At 44.6% G+C, this 14,592-nt stretch overlaps 1 protein-coding gene across 2 annotated transcripts in view; it reads left to right on the plus strand.

Annotated features, from left to right (window-relative positions):
• LOC147718446 (rho GTPase-activating protein 20-like) overlaps window positions 1-14,592 on the plus strand; it is a 489,762-nt gene that overhangs the window by 325,923 nt on the left and 149,247 nt on the right. For both annotated transcript variants that reach the window (XM_086918365.1, XM_086918366.1), the window contains one exon: window positions 9,300-9,485. In XM_086918365.1, the coding sequence (XP_086774491.1) occupies window positions 9,300-9,485 (186 nt within the window). The remainder of the gene's footprint in view (window positions 1-9,299; window positions 9,486-14,592) is intronic.

The following is a 14,592-nucleotide window of genomic DNA, read 5'->3' on the forward strand; positions in this document are numbered from 1 at the left end:
CTAGACAGTGGTGGGCAATTGAGCTAGCTTATAGGCACTACAGGTATCCAATTAATTGCAGCGCACTCTGTCCCACTGGAGGGTGTTAGGTAGCTACAGGTCCTGGATCCCACCGCTCGCCACCAATGTAAGAACTGGGACCACCAGTTCTCCGGGGGGGTAGCATGGCTCGAGCAGGAAGGCAGCCAGGGGCTCACCTGTAAAGCAGCTACTTAACACACTCATCCACTGAGACACGAAGTGGGCGCAATAATGGAGACCACGCCAGTATTAGTGTTTGTAAAACAAGATATTTTATGTAGGCTTTGGATCAAGGCAATTAATGCACTAGTAAATCTTCAGCATTACATTAAAGTACCACATCAAAGCATTTCATGGACGCCTTTCAAAATGCATTTCCTGTAAAATGATGAAACATTTCATTAAACACTTTCAGTAGAGCAGAAAACTTGAAGTAACACAGCCTGTCGCGTTATACTATTCAGCAGGCTAAAAGGGTACTTCCATAAACCATGGACTAGCATTCAGGAAGCAAATATAAACATTTCCTCTTGTAAATATCAGCAGTCTTGCGACCAAAATCAGATCATCAAAATAGCATGGACTAAATCAGTAAGGATCAGAATTCGACCCCATCAGGAACTGTAGAAGCCCGCCCCTGCAAGGAATTCCGTACAGGGAAAAGATAACCACTTTATCTGCAGGCATGAACAATGCAGGCCACCTAAGACGGCCACTAAACACCAACAGTCAAAGACGGAATGATCTTATCCCCATGAGGCTGGAAACAGTTAACTCAACAGGGCCTGCTCTTCAGGCATGTACAGTTCTTGGCCCAGCACCTCATGTACAAATCAGACCCCACGACTGCTCGGGGCTCAATGGGGCCAACAGGGCCCAGTCACAGCGTTCCCCGGGGAAGGGGCGAACTCGGGGCCTAAAACTGGCCTTCCGCCCGCCTCGCCTGGGGGTTACCTTGGTACTTCGGCCCTCCGGGGCCCTTGCGTTGGTACTGCTGAAGGAGAGGGGTTCCAACCCTCCCGAGGCCTCACTCGACCCGGCCCGGTGCAGGTGCAGCTTCAGGGCACCGGCGCCGGGGACGAGGCGAGGTCAGCATGCGGGGCAGAACGGAGGGGGCTTCTTGACTCCACGGCCCCCTCCGCGACGAGATGGGGCTTCCCCAGGCGCTGGGGCTCAGCAAAGGAGGCCCAGGGCAGGCAGCCAATGACTGCGCGGCTGCGGCGGGGGTGCGGCCGGTGACGTGGCAGCGCACAACAGTCCGCGTTGGGCCACAGATGCTTCGGGCCCAACGCGGACTGTTGTGCGCGATGCGGCGGCCCTCTCCTGGCCTACGGGGGCCGAGGGTGACAGGATGAGGTGGCGCTCCACCCGGGCGCCGGGGCTCCAGACGGAGGGTGATTACCGGCCCAGTGCGGCCTATCGAGGATTTCTGCGGCCCTCTCCTGGCATACAGGGGCCGCCGAGGTGGGGTACACACGACCTCTGAGGAGATTCCTCGACGCCTCAGGGGGCGCAGACGGCTCCGGGCCGTGGCGGTGAGTCAACCTGAGCAGCGCTCTTGATTCCCCGAGTGCTACGGGGGCAAGCACGCAGCCAAGGTAGCGCGTGGATCAGAACAGCGCCGAGAAGCGCTTGAGGCACTCGATGTGGGGCGCTCCCTGGGGCACGGCAGGGCTCAGGGCAATAGCGATATTCAGTCCAGGCAGCCTCTGACACAGCGCTGGTTAGGGGACAAGTTATAGCGCTTCCAAATCATGCAGCAAATAGGCAGGCAGAATGTAAGGCAGAGAGAGTGAGTCTGGGGGGAGACAGGTGGGGCTGATAGGCCCACGGCAGGCAAGGGGTGCGCAGGGCAGCACAGTCCAGTACCTGGTCCATCCCCCAGCAGTCTCTAGTCAAAGGAAAGTTGTCTTCTTGGCGCTTGGATGGTTCTGCGCCCTTAGTGTTTCTTGAAGTTGAAGAGGGGGGGGGGTGAGTTGGAGGCTGGATGAGTTTTCCTCAGTCACTGCAGATGGACCCTGGGGTTCCCTACTGCTGGGCCAGATCAGGGGGCTAGTCTAGGACACCTCACCCAGCTTAAGAGGCAGCACCTAAATCCTGTCACTCCCAGTAGCATAGGATCCTAACTAGGCCCTCCCGCCTAAAACTCCTGCGTGGGTTCCCCAGGTCAGTGATGCCCCAACTGACTATAAAGTTTCCCTCCGTTTCCTTATATAGCGGCAGTTGGCAGTTGGCAGTTGGCAGCTGGCCGTGGCAGTTGGTGTCACCTCCCCTGTTCTGGAAGGTTCCAGGAGCTTCCCTCATTCTAGCTATGGGCAGGCTGGCAGGCTGGTATTGCAACATTGCTTAAGGGTTCCAGCCAGCTCCTGGCTACTAGAGTGCGCCTAAAAAGACCACGCTGCAGTAGCAGGGGTCAGTGGCAGCCATGTTAGGGGAAGAGAGCACCTGCACCCTGGCATTGATTAGCAATGGGAGGGTGCCTAGAGTCCTAAGGCCAACAAAAAGTAGGTGGGAAAAATGAGGCAAGGACGAAAAAATAGGGAAAGACCACCCCAGGGCTGACAGGTCTAACACCCTAGTTTCTGTTTATTAGGCTTTCACAATGGTTAAGTAAAAACAATTCATTAGATCAGTTCAGAGATATTTGCTCACAGTTCACAACACAGAAAAGTACGATATCACAGCCAACATAATCAGTCCGAAACCCTAGACAAGTTGCATTTATCAAAAATACATCCATTTCAATTGCTTGAATTTCGCAATTTAGCATGACATCACAACCGTTTAATTGTTCACGGTGGACGTGGGTCTGGGGTGTGTCAATGAATAATCTTAACATTTCAAACCTTTCTGTTAAGTCCTCTTTCACCATTTTATCAGGGAGACAGCCAGGGCTTACTGGCGCCTGGCAGCAGTGACTGCTATCTACCAGCAGATCTTGGGCCCGATTCACAGAACTAACTTAAGACAAAATCCTAAACTTACTACTTTTGGTATTCACAGAAGTTAGGATTTTGTCTCAAGTCTGTCTTAAGACACACTTAAGACAGACTTAAGTTAGGATTTTGTCTTAAGTCTGTCTTAAGGCGAATTTAAGACAAAATCCTAATTTCTGTGAATACCAAAAGTAGTAAGTTTAGGATTTTGTCTTAAGTTAGTTCTGTGAATCGGGTCCAATGTCTTTAAGTAAGTGACAAAGTTCACATCTCCTTTTCAAGTGCTTTCACCCCTAAAGAGTCGCTCAAGCGTCAAGCCCTCCCCGGGAGACCTTCATCTCTGTCTTCATCTGTTGTTGTGCAGGCAAGATGTCCGTCAGTCTGCGCGAAACTGCAGCACCTCTTCTACAAACTTCAGCAAACTCTTCTACCAGATATGTTGGTAGAAAACGCACCTTCCCTGTTGTGACTCTATCAGGTACACTCAGTCAGCACTAATGCAGACACTTCTTCCTAAGGGTTGCAACTGACTTTCATTATACAAATTCCACTCAGGCATTGCAACACTGCTGCATGTTTGATCGAAAGGCTTCTCTAGACTATCTCTTGGGCCAAGTCCATTTTGCTTACAAATAACTTCTTAGCCCATAGCTGTGTTGCAGGGATTCCGCTCTGGAACCACAGAACATCACTATGTAGGGACTGAGTCACCATACCACCTCAGTATCTACGAGTCCGACTAGCCATAGTGCCTCACTTGCCCTCCTAACCTTACCAGAGAAACAAGTGAATTGGCACCCCAGAACACAACCCTCTCAACCCTCTCAGGGATCGTAGTAACAGGACACACCCTCGCTCTCACTCATACTTGTCCACAATAAGATAAACAGAAGACACAAAGAAAGTTTAGAATATTTATTCAAACTATTGTGCTCTGAAATGTAGTATACGTGCCACAATTAGAAAACCAGTGCATACTAAAAAATACTGTTAGCATGGTTAATAAATCATACACCATGAAATGCCCTGTCATTTTATAGGACAGAGTAAGCCCCTCTCCCTTGCTAATAAAGCGAAAGAATTATATATCAAAGATCTCTGGGATTACTAGTGGATCCTGTACCTTAGCATACACGGATGGATGTTCTACATCTAATAAGATGCAGTGCTGTTATCTCAGAACTCTCGTACCATGTGTGTGTTTTTGGTTCCTGTGCTCATCTTTATGACAAGCCATGGGTGCACATAAACAACGGCATTCTTGTGTTATGTCTAGGTGCTAGTGTCTGTCCAGAAAGAATAACACTGGACACTGTTGTCTGACCATGTCAGTGGTGTTCAGACTAAGTCCCAGGAAACGAACAGAACGCTAAAACATATTCAAGTTCTGTTCGAAAGTACAATGTGGCATAAAAGCAAGCATGTTTATATAGTAACGTGTGCAAAAGACAATGAAGCCTAAAACGTGCATCGTTAGGCTAGCTTAGGGAAAACCATAATGGGCCATGCAGGAAAAATGACAGCTGGGTTAGTTGCAACAAAATGGTACTGGGCTAACATATCTCAAGACAATGCAGTGTGGCACGTACATTGATAAACTGATGTTCGTGAGGTGTGGGCACTTCTAAAGACTAATCTGTTATGTCCTGAAAGTAATCAGCCCACATTGGAGACAGAAGGACTGAGAAAATCCCTTGTTTTTAACAAGCACTGGCAAAGCCATTAGGTCTTGCCTGCCTGAGATTTCTTGGCTATGATATTGTTTTTTAGCTATGTTGCAAATGGCTGAAAGTAACGTGGAAAAGCTGAATGACACAGCGAGCATTGTCCACATTTATAGCGCTATAAAAAAAATCAGTTATGCTGCTCTGAAGCTAGGACTGCTGTACAATATGGCTAGAAAAACATTGACAAAGCCAATAAACCTAGCATAGGCATGGCCTATTGACTTTGCCAGTGCTTGGTATGGAATGCTATATGGAAAGTTATAGAATGGAGAATGTCCTTCTCAAGGTGTTAATGTGTCCAGACTCAGAAGCATTTTAGGACCATACAGAAACTGAAAATGTGCCATATAAATGTGCTGAATGTTACAATAGTTGTAGGTAGACCGAAAAGTCCAATAGGTTACAGCTTTTATTACTGTGATGCTTTAGGCTATGTGTTACTTTGGGTGCAGTGGTTACTAACGAACCAATAAAGCACCCCTGACTGCATGTTTAGTAGTAAAATATAATAAATAAAATAATCGGTGTTCACTGAGTTTCCTAGACCTTTTGGCTCCTGTGCCACTACACCTCCTGCACCATTCAAATCATGCCCCTAGTGCCTGCAAGGTAATTGCCCTTGTGACTACTTGTTTAGTATTATTATTATTATTATAGTATTATTATAAATATTAATAAAGAGCTTGTAGGGTGCGCAGCTAGCCCAACGGGTCTCCCGGCGCTGTTGGGGGACAGTAGCAGGGCATCAAGGTCTAACAGAGGAGTGATTTAATCAGGGCTGCTAAAAAGTAAAGTTTTTAGGATTTTTAAGGAACTGAAACAGTGAGTTACAGGGTCTAAGAGAAAGCGGCAGAGCGTTCCAGAGTTTCGGGCCCAGCACAGAAAAGGAGCGACCCTTAAGACGAGCTCTGAAGAACCTAGGTACCGCAAACAGAGCGAGGTTGGTTGTTCTCAGCTCACGGGTGGGAACATATGGAGACACCAGAGCTTGGATGTAGGAGGGAGCGAGACTGTGTCTAGTGCAGAACATGTAGCACAAGGCCTTGAACTTGATCCGTTTGTTAACTCTTATCCCATGCCTGGGTATCGTCTGCATATCGTAAAACATGAAGCCAAAACAAAAAACACAAGGGCCCCATTAACCACTGACTGTATTCCTGGCCCCAAACTGCTGGGCCTTGCATGTTGGTCCCTTGTACCAAAATCTAGTGATAGCCACCATGCCCTAAATAGAGCATGGAGAGAGTCACTGTAGTCGTCAAGCTCTGAGGCTCCGTTGTCAGAAAACAATTGGTTTTCCCACCTCTTTGTTAGCAGGGTAGCCGCAAATTTTACTGGGCTAGTGAACCACCAATTTATGGCAGTTCGATCGATCTGCCAAACTCTATATGAGCCATTAAATGTAATGGGGCAACTGTGTCCCTCAGAACCTCTGTATAGTTGATAGCTACTACAATGTGTTCTGTCGGGTCATTCAATTGCTTAGTCTAAATGACGATAAATCAATCACACAAATATTATGAAGTAGAGGGATAAGTCAAAGCACAGCAAACAAAAGACATACTTTATATGCATAATATATATATAGCATTTGAATGTATAATGGTATATATGGCTATAACACAGTTAAATCACAGGACAAACAACATAAATTGAAGGACTGACATAGCAAAGTGTGACAATATTCAGGACATATTTACAGGAATTTACAAATACACATAGAAACGTCAAACCAAAAAATATTTTTGGGAAATCCGTCCTATTGCAACATATATAGTTCAACATCCACCCTGTTTGGACCTTGACCAGGATCTAGAAGGTGAAGTGACTCGGGACGTGGATTGATTAGGCGTCGACTTTTCGACCTAGGATGTGTGCGTTATTGTGTGAACATCACATGGGGTCTTTCTCAGGACTGGTATTCATCCTGCGGAGAGCCAAAGCAAATAAAATCACAAGAAGATACTCCTCCTGGTCCAGACGAGCAAGAGAAATACACGGCCAGTTATGTCCTTAATTCAAATTTGGGTGATACATTTATCAATTCTTAGATTTGAGTGCCTCCATGTGATTTTATTACCTTAGAATCGTAGATTAAAACTATGTCCAATCCTCGCCTCTGTGGATTCTTCACCCAGATATGCTTAATCCCACTTTAGGGGAATGGTAGCAGGTTGGGTCTTTGAGTTTTTACATTATGGCGGCCGCGCTTCGCCAAATGGCGGCGATCTCCAACATTCCCGACTTAAGCTCCAGGGCCGCCCGCTGTTTCCACTTCGGAGGACGCTTCAAACACAGCAATTAGCGCTTCCTCACCTACAAACCCTGTGATGCTGGCACATGTTTGCAAACGGCCTGATTGCTTGAGACGCTGCAACTCGTTACTGCCTCGATGTTGCCCTGCTTATACTCCTTCCCCCAATTGTGAGATCTATCCGCGCAAAGGCTAATGACCCACGCATAGGCGAAATTGGACATCTCGGTTTGGCGCCGCGCTGCCCCCGCTGTAGTCTCCTCATAATTGGCCCCTTTAAGGCGAGGGAACAATACTTCAAGGCTCTTTATTACCAAGAGCACATCACCTATCAAGTTCAGGCCAGAGCCGCGCCGTGACCGGCGCCCATGATGGAACTTTTTAACGATGCCCCCCTAGGCAGATTCTAGAACCCTCTGTATGTACTGCGGTACCCGAGAAACCTTTGGCCGATGACCGGTGGAGCTGCCCTATCCAGCGAAGAGGAGTTTGGCTTGGGTTCACCCCTCGGCCGACACCTACCCAGCCGGACGTCAGACACTGTTTTTCCTCATCTCCCCGTTCTATTTCTTACCCCCTCCACCCTATGTTTATGCTATCCTTTGGTAACTCATGTAACTATTCTCCAGCACTTATTTGGCTGTCACCTAGACAGCTGGTCTTCTGACATTCTTTTCCTCGTCCCCCCGTATGTGTCTCCTTCCCTCCCTCCTTTGATTCAAACGAATGTAGCTATATAACCCATAACTCGCTGATTCAGCTGATGTTAATTACAAAACTGTTTGTACCTACCAGGGAGCCTGAGCAACCTTGGCGGATGCCCGGTGGAGATGTCCTATGCAGCTATAGAGGAGTCTGGCCCCTTGGCCGTCACCTACCCAGCCGGTCATCTGACATTGTTTTTCCTCGTCTCCACGTTATGTGTCTCCTTCTCTCCCCCTTTGATGGAACAATGACGACGCCCCCTGGGCGGACACCAAATCTGTTTGTACCTACCGCGGAGACCGAGCAACCTTGCTGATGCCCGGTGGAGCTGTCATATGCAGCTATAGAGGATTCTGGCCCCTGGGCCGTCACCTACCCAACCGTCATCTGACATTGTTTTTCTCTTCTCCCCGTTCGTGTCTCCTTCACTCCCCCTCCCTCTGTGATTCTTTGATTCAAACGGTTGTACCTATGTAACCTGTAACTCGCTGATTCAACTGATATAACTATGTATCCTGTAACTTGTTGATCCTCATGTAAAGCACTCTGATACCTCCGGGTCTAGCCAGTGCTATATAAAACTTTGCAAATAAAATGTCTGATAATTTCACAGTAAAGAGCTGGTGGCAGATTTAATTCTTGTCATGTTTCATAATTTCTGTGGTAGTTTCACGTTAATGGGGTGTTAGCAGGTTGGATTCTTTGGATTTTATTTAAAATTATCATTATGTCTAGTAATTCTACTATATGGGGGTGTTCGGCTGGCTCAGTGTCCACATTTTGTGCATAATTCAGATTTATGCAAGTGATTACAGGTTGAATGTTTCTAGGGGTTTCGCTAAACTCTTGTAATTCCACTTTGATTATGGTGGTGGAATATAGGTGTTAGGATGCCCTTCATGAACCATTGCAAGATGGAAGCCCATCATTGTTGCTCGGTGTTGTGGCCCTAAGTTTTTTAGTTGTGCGTATTTTTGTTTCAAGCATCCCTTATGATATTGGTGTTAATATGTGTTTGCCAGTGTTAAATGTGATTTTGGCCTTACTCATGTGTAAAGTGTTACTGTGTTTTATCTAGACTTGCATGGTTTTGAGATTTTCTCTTGTAATGAAGTTTCGGTCTGTGTGAATCTAGATTGTGTGTTTTATCATGGTACAATACATATCTAATATGACGTGGCATTTATTGTGATTGATGTTTTAATGTTGTCTGTGTGTGGAGTTGTGAATCAATGCATGAACTTTCCTGTTGTTTGTTCTTGCTAAGAAGAGATGTGTGTTTTGTCCTGTTCTCTTTGATCCCGTGCTCTGCTCTTGCCTGTAGTTTTGTTGGGTTTGTTCTTCTCTGGAGTGTGTGATGTAAGTTGAAATGTGAGAGTGAGGAGTCCACCTAGGAGCAAGGGCTGAGCTTTTGGTGGGATGCTACATTTGTACATATATTTGAAACCTAACTTAAGCTAATGGAATATAGAATTTGAAAGCAACTTAGCCCTACACTAGTAGTTATGATGTGTAAACAGGTGGCACCTCGTGTATCTAGCGGCCCTATGAATCTGTGGGTGGGGTACGCCTGGGCAATGCTTTCAGGTAATATTGATTTGCTGGCTACTTCAGCCGTAAAGCCTTCTTCACACCTTCTTAAATGTATTTCTGCAGGCCACGAATACCCATTCAGCATCATAATGAACTGTCTACGCGACTTCGCAGACCAGTGCCAAGGGACGAACAACATTCTGCAAGGTGAAGGGATTGAGTCCTTTCTGGTGGAACAGCTACCCAAGGACAGGCAATGCCAATTCATCCTGAAACCTAGACCCCAGGCTCCAATGCAAATGAGGAGAGGTAAGGAAGAGCAGACTGACACTTGGATGCTCAAAGATAAAATCTCATTATCAATTGCGCTGAATGGCGGTTGTTGTTGAAAATGGGAAGACGCTATTGTAAACCACAAGATTTCGTAACAATTAAGAGAAAATGCTTTTTTAATGCTCTTGTGCCTCTGTATGACATACAAACTATATTTTGACAGTAACAAATGCTTGTATATTAACAAACAAGTAATACACTCTGAAGGAAAGGGCCGCATAGTTTGATTTCCTACATTTGAATTTATAGCCTAGCAGAAAACCATACCAGCTTTCTGGGTGTGTGGGCAGACCTTGCATACATAGCTTTTCCTACAGCGAATGAAGGGGCACGAGCAATGTAATGCTCTGTTGCTCTATGGTGGCAGATCCGGAAGTGGAAAAGCCTCGAAGAATAAGACAAGACTTTTAACAATCTTATAGTGAGGGTACATGTACGGTGGGGGTGGGTAACCCTGGCGTAGTCTACGTTGCTTCCCTTCCCAAGACCTTTCCATTTGAAGACTGCCCATGTCATTGTCTGTCTCAGTGAGAAGGGATGTCTTTTATACGACCAAGTTCAACCCAGAAAAAACTTGCCAAGCATGAACCACCATCTGTGAGTGGCAGTGCTAAATGTTCCCAGCTCAACTATGAGAGTGCGGGGAATGAGATTTTAATATCAATTTATGATCAATTTAATAACTTATCTCATTCGAAAATTTTGGATCGCTTTTTATCTGTCATTGAGTAAAAGACAAACCCCGCATAGGTTAGATAAACCCCATAGACTGACGCCACTCTGAAGAACCACTTACAACTGATGAAGTTTTGAAAGTTTTATATAAAAATCAAATTTAAAAGCGAATACAATCCTTTCAGGATAAATCTCAAAACGTATACAAAAGAATACAAAATCAATTCGAGAATCAGCAAATTAAAGCATCGATGTGAAGTGGTTCTTTTGCGTCATCTACAGAAAGAGAAAATAATCAAGTTAAATCTGTCCCTACTCTGTACTACGTGACATCCCTACTTCGCAAGTTCCTAACCTAAAAAGGTGTCAGCAGTTTGACTCCCAAAGAAGTTCAAACTCTCTTAGCCTCTAAAGGTAACTTAAGTTTAAGAAGCAGTACCCTCTCTGCCTACCCATCCGCTCTCTAAGGGTCCTCGGCCTACTGCTCTCTTGCGCTCTGATCTCTCTCAGCGCATCTGCTCAAGTCATCTGCTCCTCGCCCTTCTCTCTATTCTCGATCTGAGCAATTTGCTTCGCTGTTCCTTTCGCGAATTGCTATCTTCTCCCCGGGGTGCTGTCCCTAAAATACACAATCACAGTGTGGGTGGAACGCCCCTTCGACGCCCACCACGGACTTTCCCCGTGAGGTCATCTTCTAGCCTTTTCCTTGCTTCGTCTCTTTCTCCGTCCGTTAAGTTGACCTTTCTCCTCCGATGTCATCTTCGTCTTCTTGCTGTTGACTTCATTCAATATTACAATTGACACTTTCAGAACATAAGTCAATTACCTCAGCAGAACTTTAATCTTTATAGTTATGTATATAACCTTTCTTGGTCCTGTGAATGGACTTCTCAAAACAACTCTCAAATTCCAAGCGCTTCTTATCACGTTTAGGCCATAAACTTTGTCCAGCGTTGTCACCTTAAATCTAGCAAGCACTAGACTCCTTGGCTCGCACGTTCACATCAAGGCTATTCACGACTCCTGTGAGCCCACTAAATTACAAACAGCGGACTACACTCCTGTGAACCCTTGGTCAGTCAGGTTAAAATCACAAATGACCTAAACCCTTCTAACATTTCTTACAAGAAGCCTTCTACACAGTATAACCTTTAACACACATTTATATATATATTCGTATTTAGCAAATCCTTTACGAATAAGTGAATACATTGTACATAGAATATAAATTATATAGCGTATAACTTTATATTCTCATTTGTTACATCGCCGTATATGTTCTCTGCACATTTCTCCATGTTACATTTCACGCGGTTTCTCCATTTAAAGCTACATACGTACATGAATTCTACTTTGCACGTTCCTACATTTCGTAAGCATTTCTACAATTCTATACATTAGCCCACTACGTATACGGGCCTTCTAAATCTAATGCATGTTCTAAAGTGAATACAGTTACATTTCCTATATTACTTTTGATTACATCGGTTAACTTTATGCTATAAGTGTCAACTTCACGTTACAACTCCTATGTTTATGCGATATGCTTGTAAATATGACTCATACATATGTTTTATTCAAATTGCGCTCTCTCAGTTCACCCCTTTGATGACTTCTGGAGCCATCACTAAATGCAATTTGAATAAGCCCTTTACACAGAACTAGTTACAACATTCCCTCTTTTCATCATTTCGAGAGTTCTTAAACTTTTGTACTGTTGGTCTTGTAACACAGCCAATCTCCTTTCTTGTTCTCTCATTGATCGTTGTAACTGGTTCGACCTATACCATTTATACAATTTCACTAACCCTAATATTGTAATTATGCAAATTAATACTATCAATACAGGTTTTAATATGTACCATACTATGCTTTTACCAAGTTTGGCAAACCAATTTCCAACCTTTCCTACTCCATGACCTACTTTTTCCCAAACATTTATTTTTGATAAATCTCCGATCTCTTGATGAATCTGTGTAATGTTGCTTATGACTTTCTCAAGTGGTTTTGAATTATCAGGAATATAAGTACAACATTCCTGAACCTTCAAAGCCTTGCAAACTCCGCCTTCTTTTGCTAGCAGTACATCTAAAGCAAGTCGGTTCTGAAGAACCATTGCTCTAATCGACTGCATCTCGCCTTCTACTAACATTAATGACCTTGCAGTACTTGCAGATAATCTATCTACAACTGTAGCTAGTCTCCTGATCTTAACATCGTTAAGTATCAAACCTAACATAGGAAACATCGCTCCAAATACATCTACTACTACTTCTGCATCTCCTACTTCCCTTTTCGCTCTCGTCGAAGCCTTTCCTTCTATGATCGCTAAATCCTTTGCATGATATATTTTGGGGAAGACAATTGCCAAGTAACACGAACCATACCAATTGTCAGGTAGTTTTACATAGGCATTTCTTCCACATACAAAATATACATTAGGAATCGCTTGCATCCCTTTCGTAAAATCTTTCGTATAGTACTCCAATCTAAAAGCATGTTCGCAATTTACTTCACCTACAAATACACTCTCATAATATGTCTTGCTTCGAGTTAAACATAACTTCCCTTTCTGCGTTCTATCCAACGCTATTGGACCATTGCTACCTTTCTTTTTATGTGCCTTCTCTTCTTCGGTCCAATCTGTTTTCCATTGTCCTGACATTTTTAGAATCTTCTGCCTTCTGTATCTATCGTCTACTTGTCCTATAAACTTTTTCTCAACCTCTGACACTTTGCAAGTTAGATTGTTTCTGCGTGCATATGATGTATCTAATGTATCCCAAGGAAGAAAGAATTTGGCTAATCTATCCTCCTTTTTGTAATAGTCCCACTTATTCATTTGTTTATAATTCGGAACTTCAGGCAGTACCGAATCATAATTTGAAAAGTAGTACTCAAATCCTTCTCTACCATAAAATATACTAAGCAGTAAACTACATGTTATCCCATAAGTCAGTGGGAGATGATGATATCTAATGCCTTCATCTACAGAAGCCGGCAATTGCATACAAACATAGCAATCTTTGGCCTCCATGGCATCGATATACTCGTACAACAATTTGGCATATGCATTTGACCTAAAGTTTCCCTGTGACTCGTCTACGTGTAGTCTACGAGCTTCACCTGCCAGTAACGCCTTTTCACGGATGACATTGCTCTCCTCCTTCTTCCCCACAAAAGCAGGTCTCAAAGTCGTTACAGGCTTTACATCTGCTGTTTCTTTATCGCTTTCATGTCCTATTATGTATGATATTGTCACTACTGTAATTATGAGAAGAATTACTACTGCTATTAGTGTACCTACTATGCATCTAGCTTTTCGGTTTGGGTTGCCGTTCTCCATGTCATCAAACAGCGTAGCTCCTTCTCTTGCGAAAGGTTTTTCTTTTCCAATCCTTGTTGGCTTTATTTGCTTTCTCAGTCCATAAAGTGCTCTTTATTAACAAAAGTCTCTTTTCGCAGCCAATGTCTTTTTCTCTTTAGCAACAGACAACCCTAACCTTTCTCCGTCCTCTAAATGTAAACCCTAATTTTATTCTTCTTTCCACTCGGCGCTAGGTTATCTTCTTCTTTATAGCTTATATACAAAAAGTCTTTTATGCATCAACAATAATTCTCGCACCTGCAGCCTTTACAACAATTTCCAATAATTCAAAACGAATGACTTTTTCTTCTTCCTCTGGAATTTGGTGACCAAAAGTCGGAAACTGTAATCTATTTAGCACTAGATCTTGAATTTGACTCAAATATGGGGGTATGGGAAGTGTGAAAGTCAGTAATCCCTCAGTCTCGAGTCCAGGCGTCAACATCCATATCTCCACTGCCACAAATGGATTGTGATCGATTACTTTCACTTTCTTCACTCTCCCAGATTTCTGTCCCCAAGACATCCGCTAGATAAATCCACTCTGGGGTGGCGTACCTTCGGCAGGGCACACGTACCCTTCTCGATCTTCTTGGACTCTCAGTTCCCGAGTCTGTAGTTTCTTCTTCCTGATCCGATTCTTCAGCGATCGGGACAAGAGTTCTTTCTTGATCTGCTTTTAAGCTTGGCCTTCTCCTTCTCTCCGGCCAACTAGCTTCGTCACTCCTTGTCCTCCCGCTTCTTGTTCTTGGACTTGTCTCTTGGTCACTCTCTGCTTGTTCGGTATCTGATTCGAACTCCCAATTACTTTCTTCTCCTGAGGCGACTTCGGTCTCACTGGTGTCCTGACCTTCGTCGACCTGTTCCGTCTCAATCTCAGCCTCTTCGATCACCTCCACAGCTTGGCTTTCCCCCCCTGTGGCTTCTCCGCTTTCCGCTGGATTCTCATCCGAGAGAGGAGCTGTTTCTTCTAGAGGTGTTGGCACTCTTCGGGTGTGTGAGGCATGTATCCAGTTTGGCAGGCCTCCACACTTTACTGCA

Source organism: Lissotriton vulgaris, chromosome 4_1, assembly GCF_964263255.1.
Source record: "Lissotriton vulgaris chromosome 4_1, aLisVul1.2, whole genome shotgun sequence".
NCBI classification, from domain to species: domain Eukaryota; kingdom Metazoa; phylum Chordata; class Amphibia; order Caudata; family Salamandridae; genus Lissotriton; species Lissotriton vulgaris.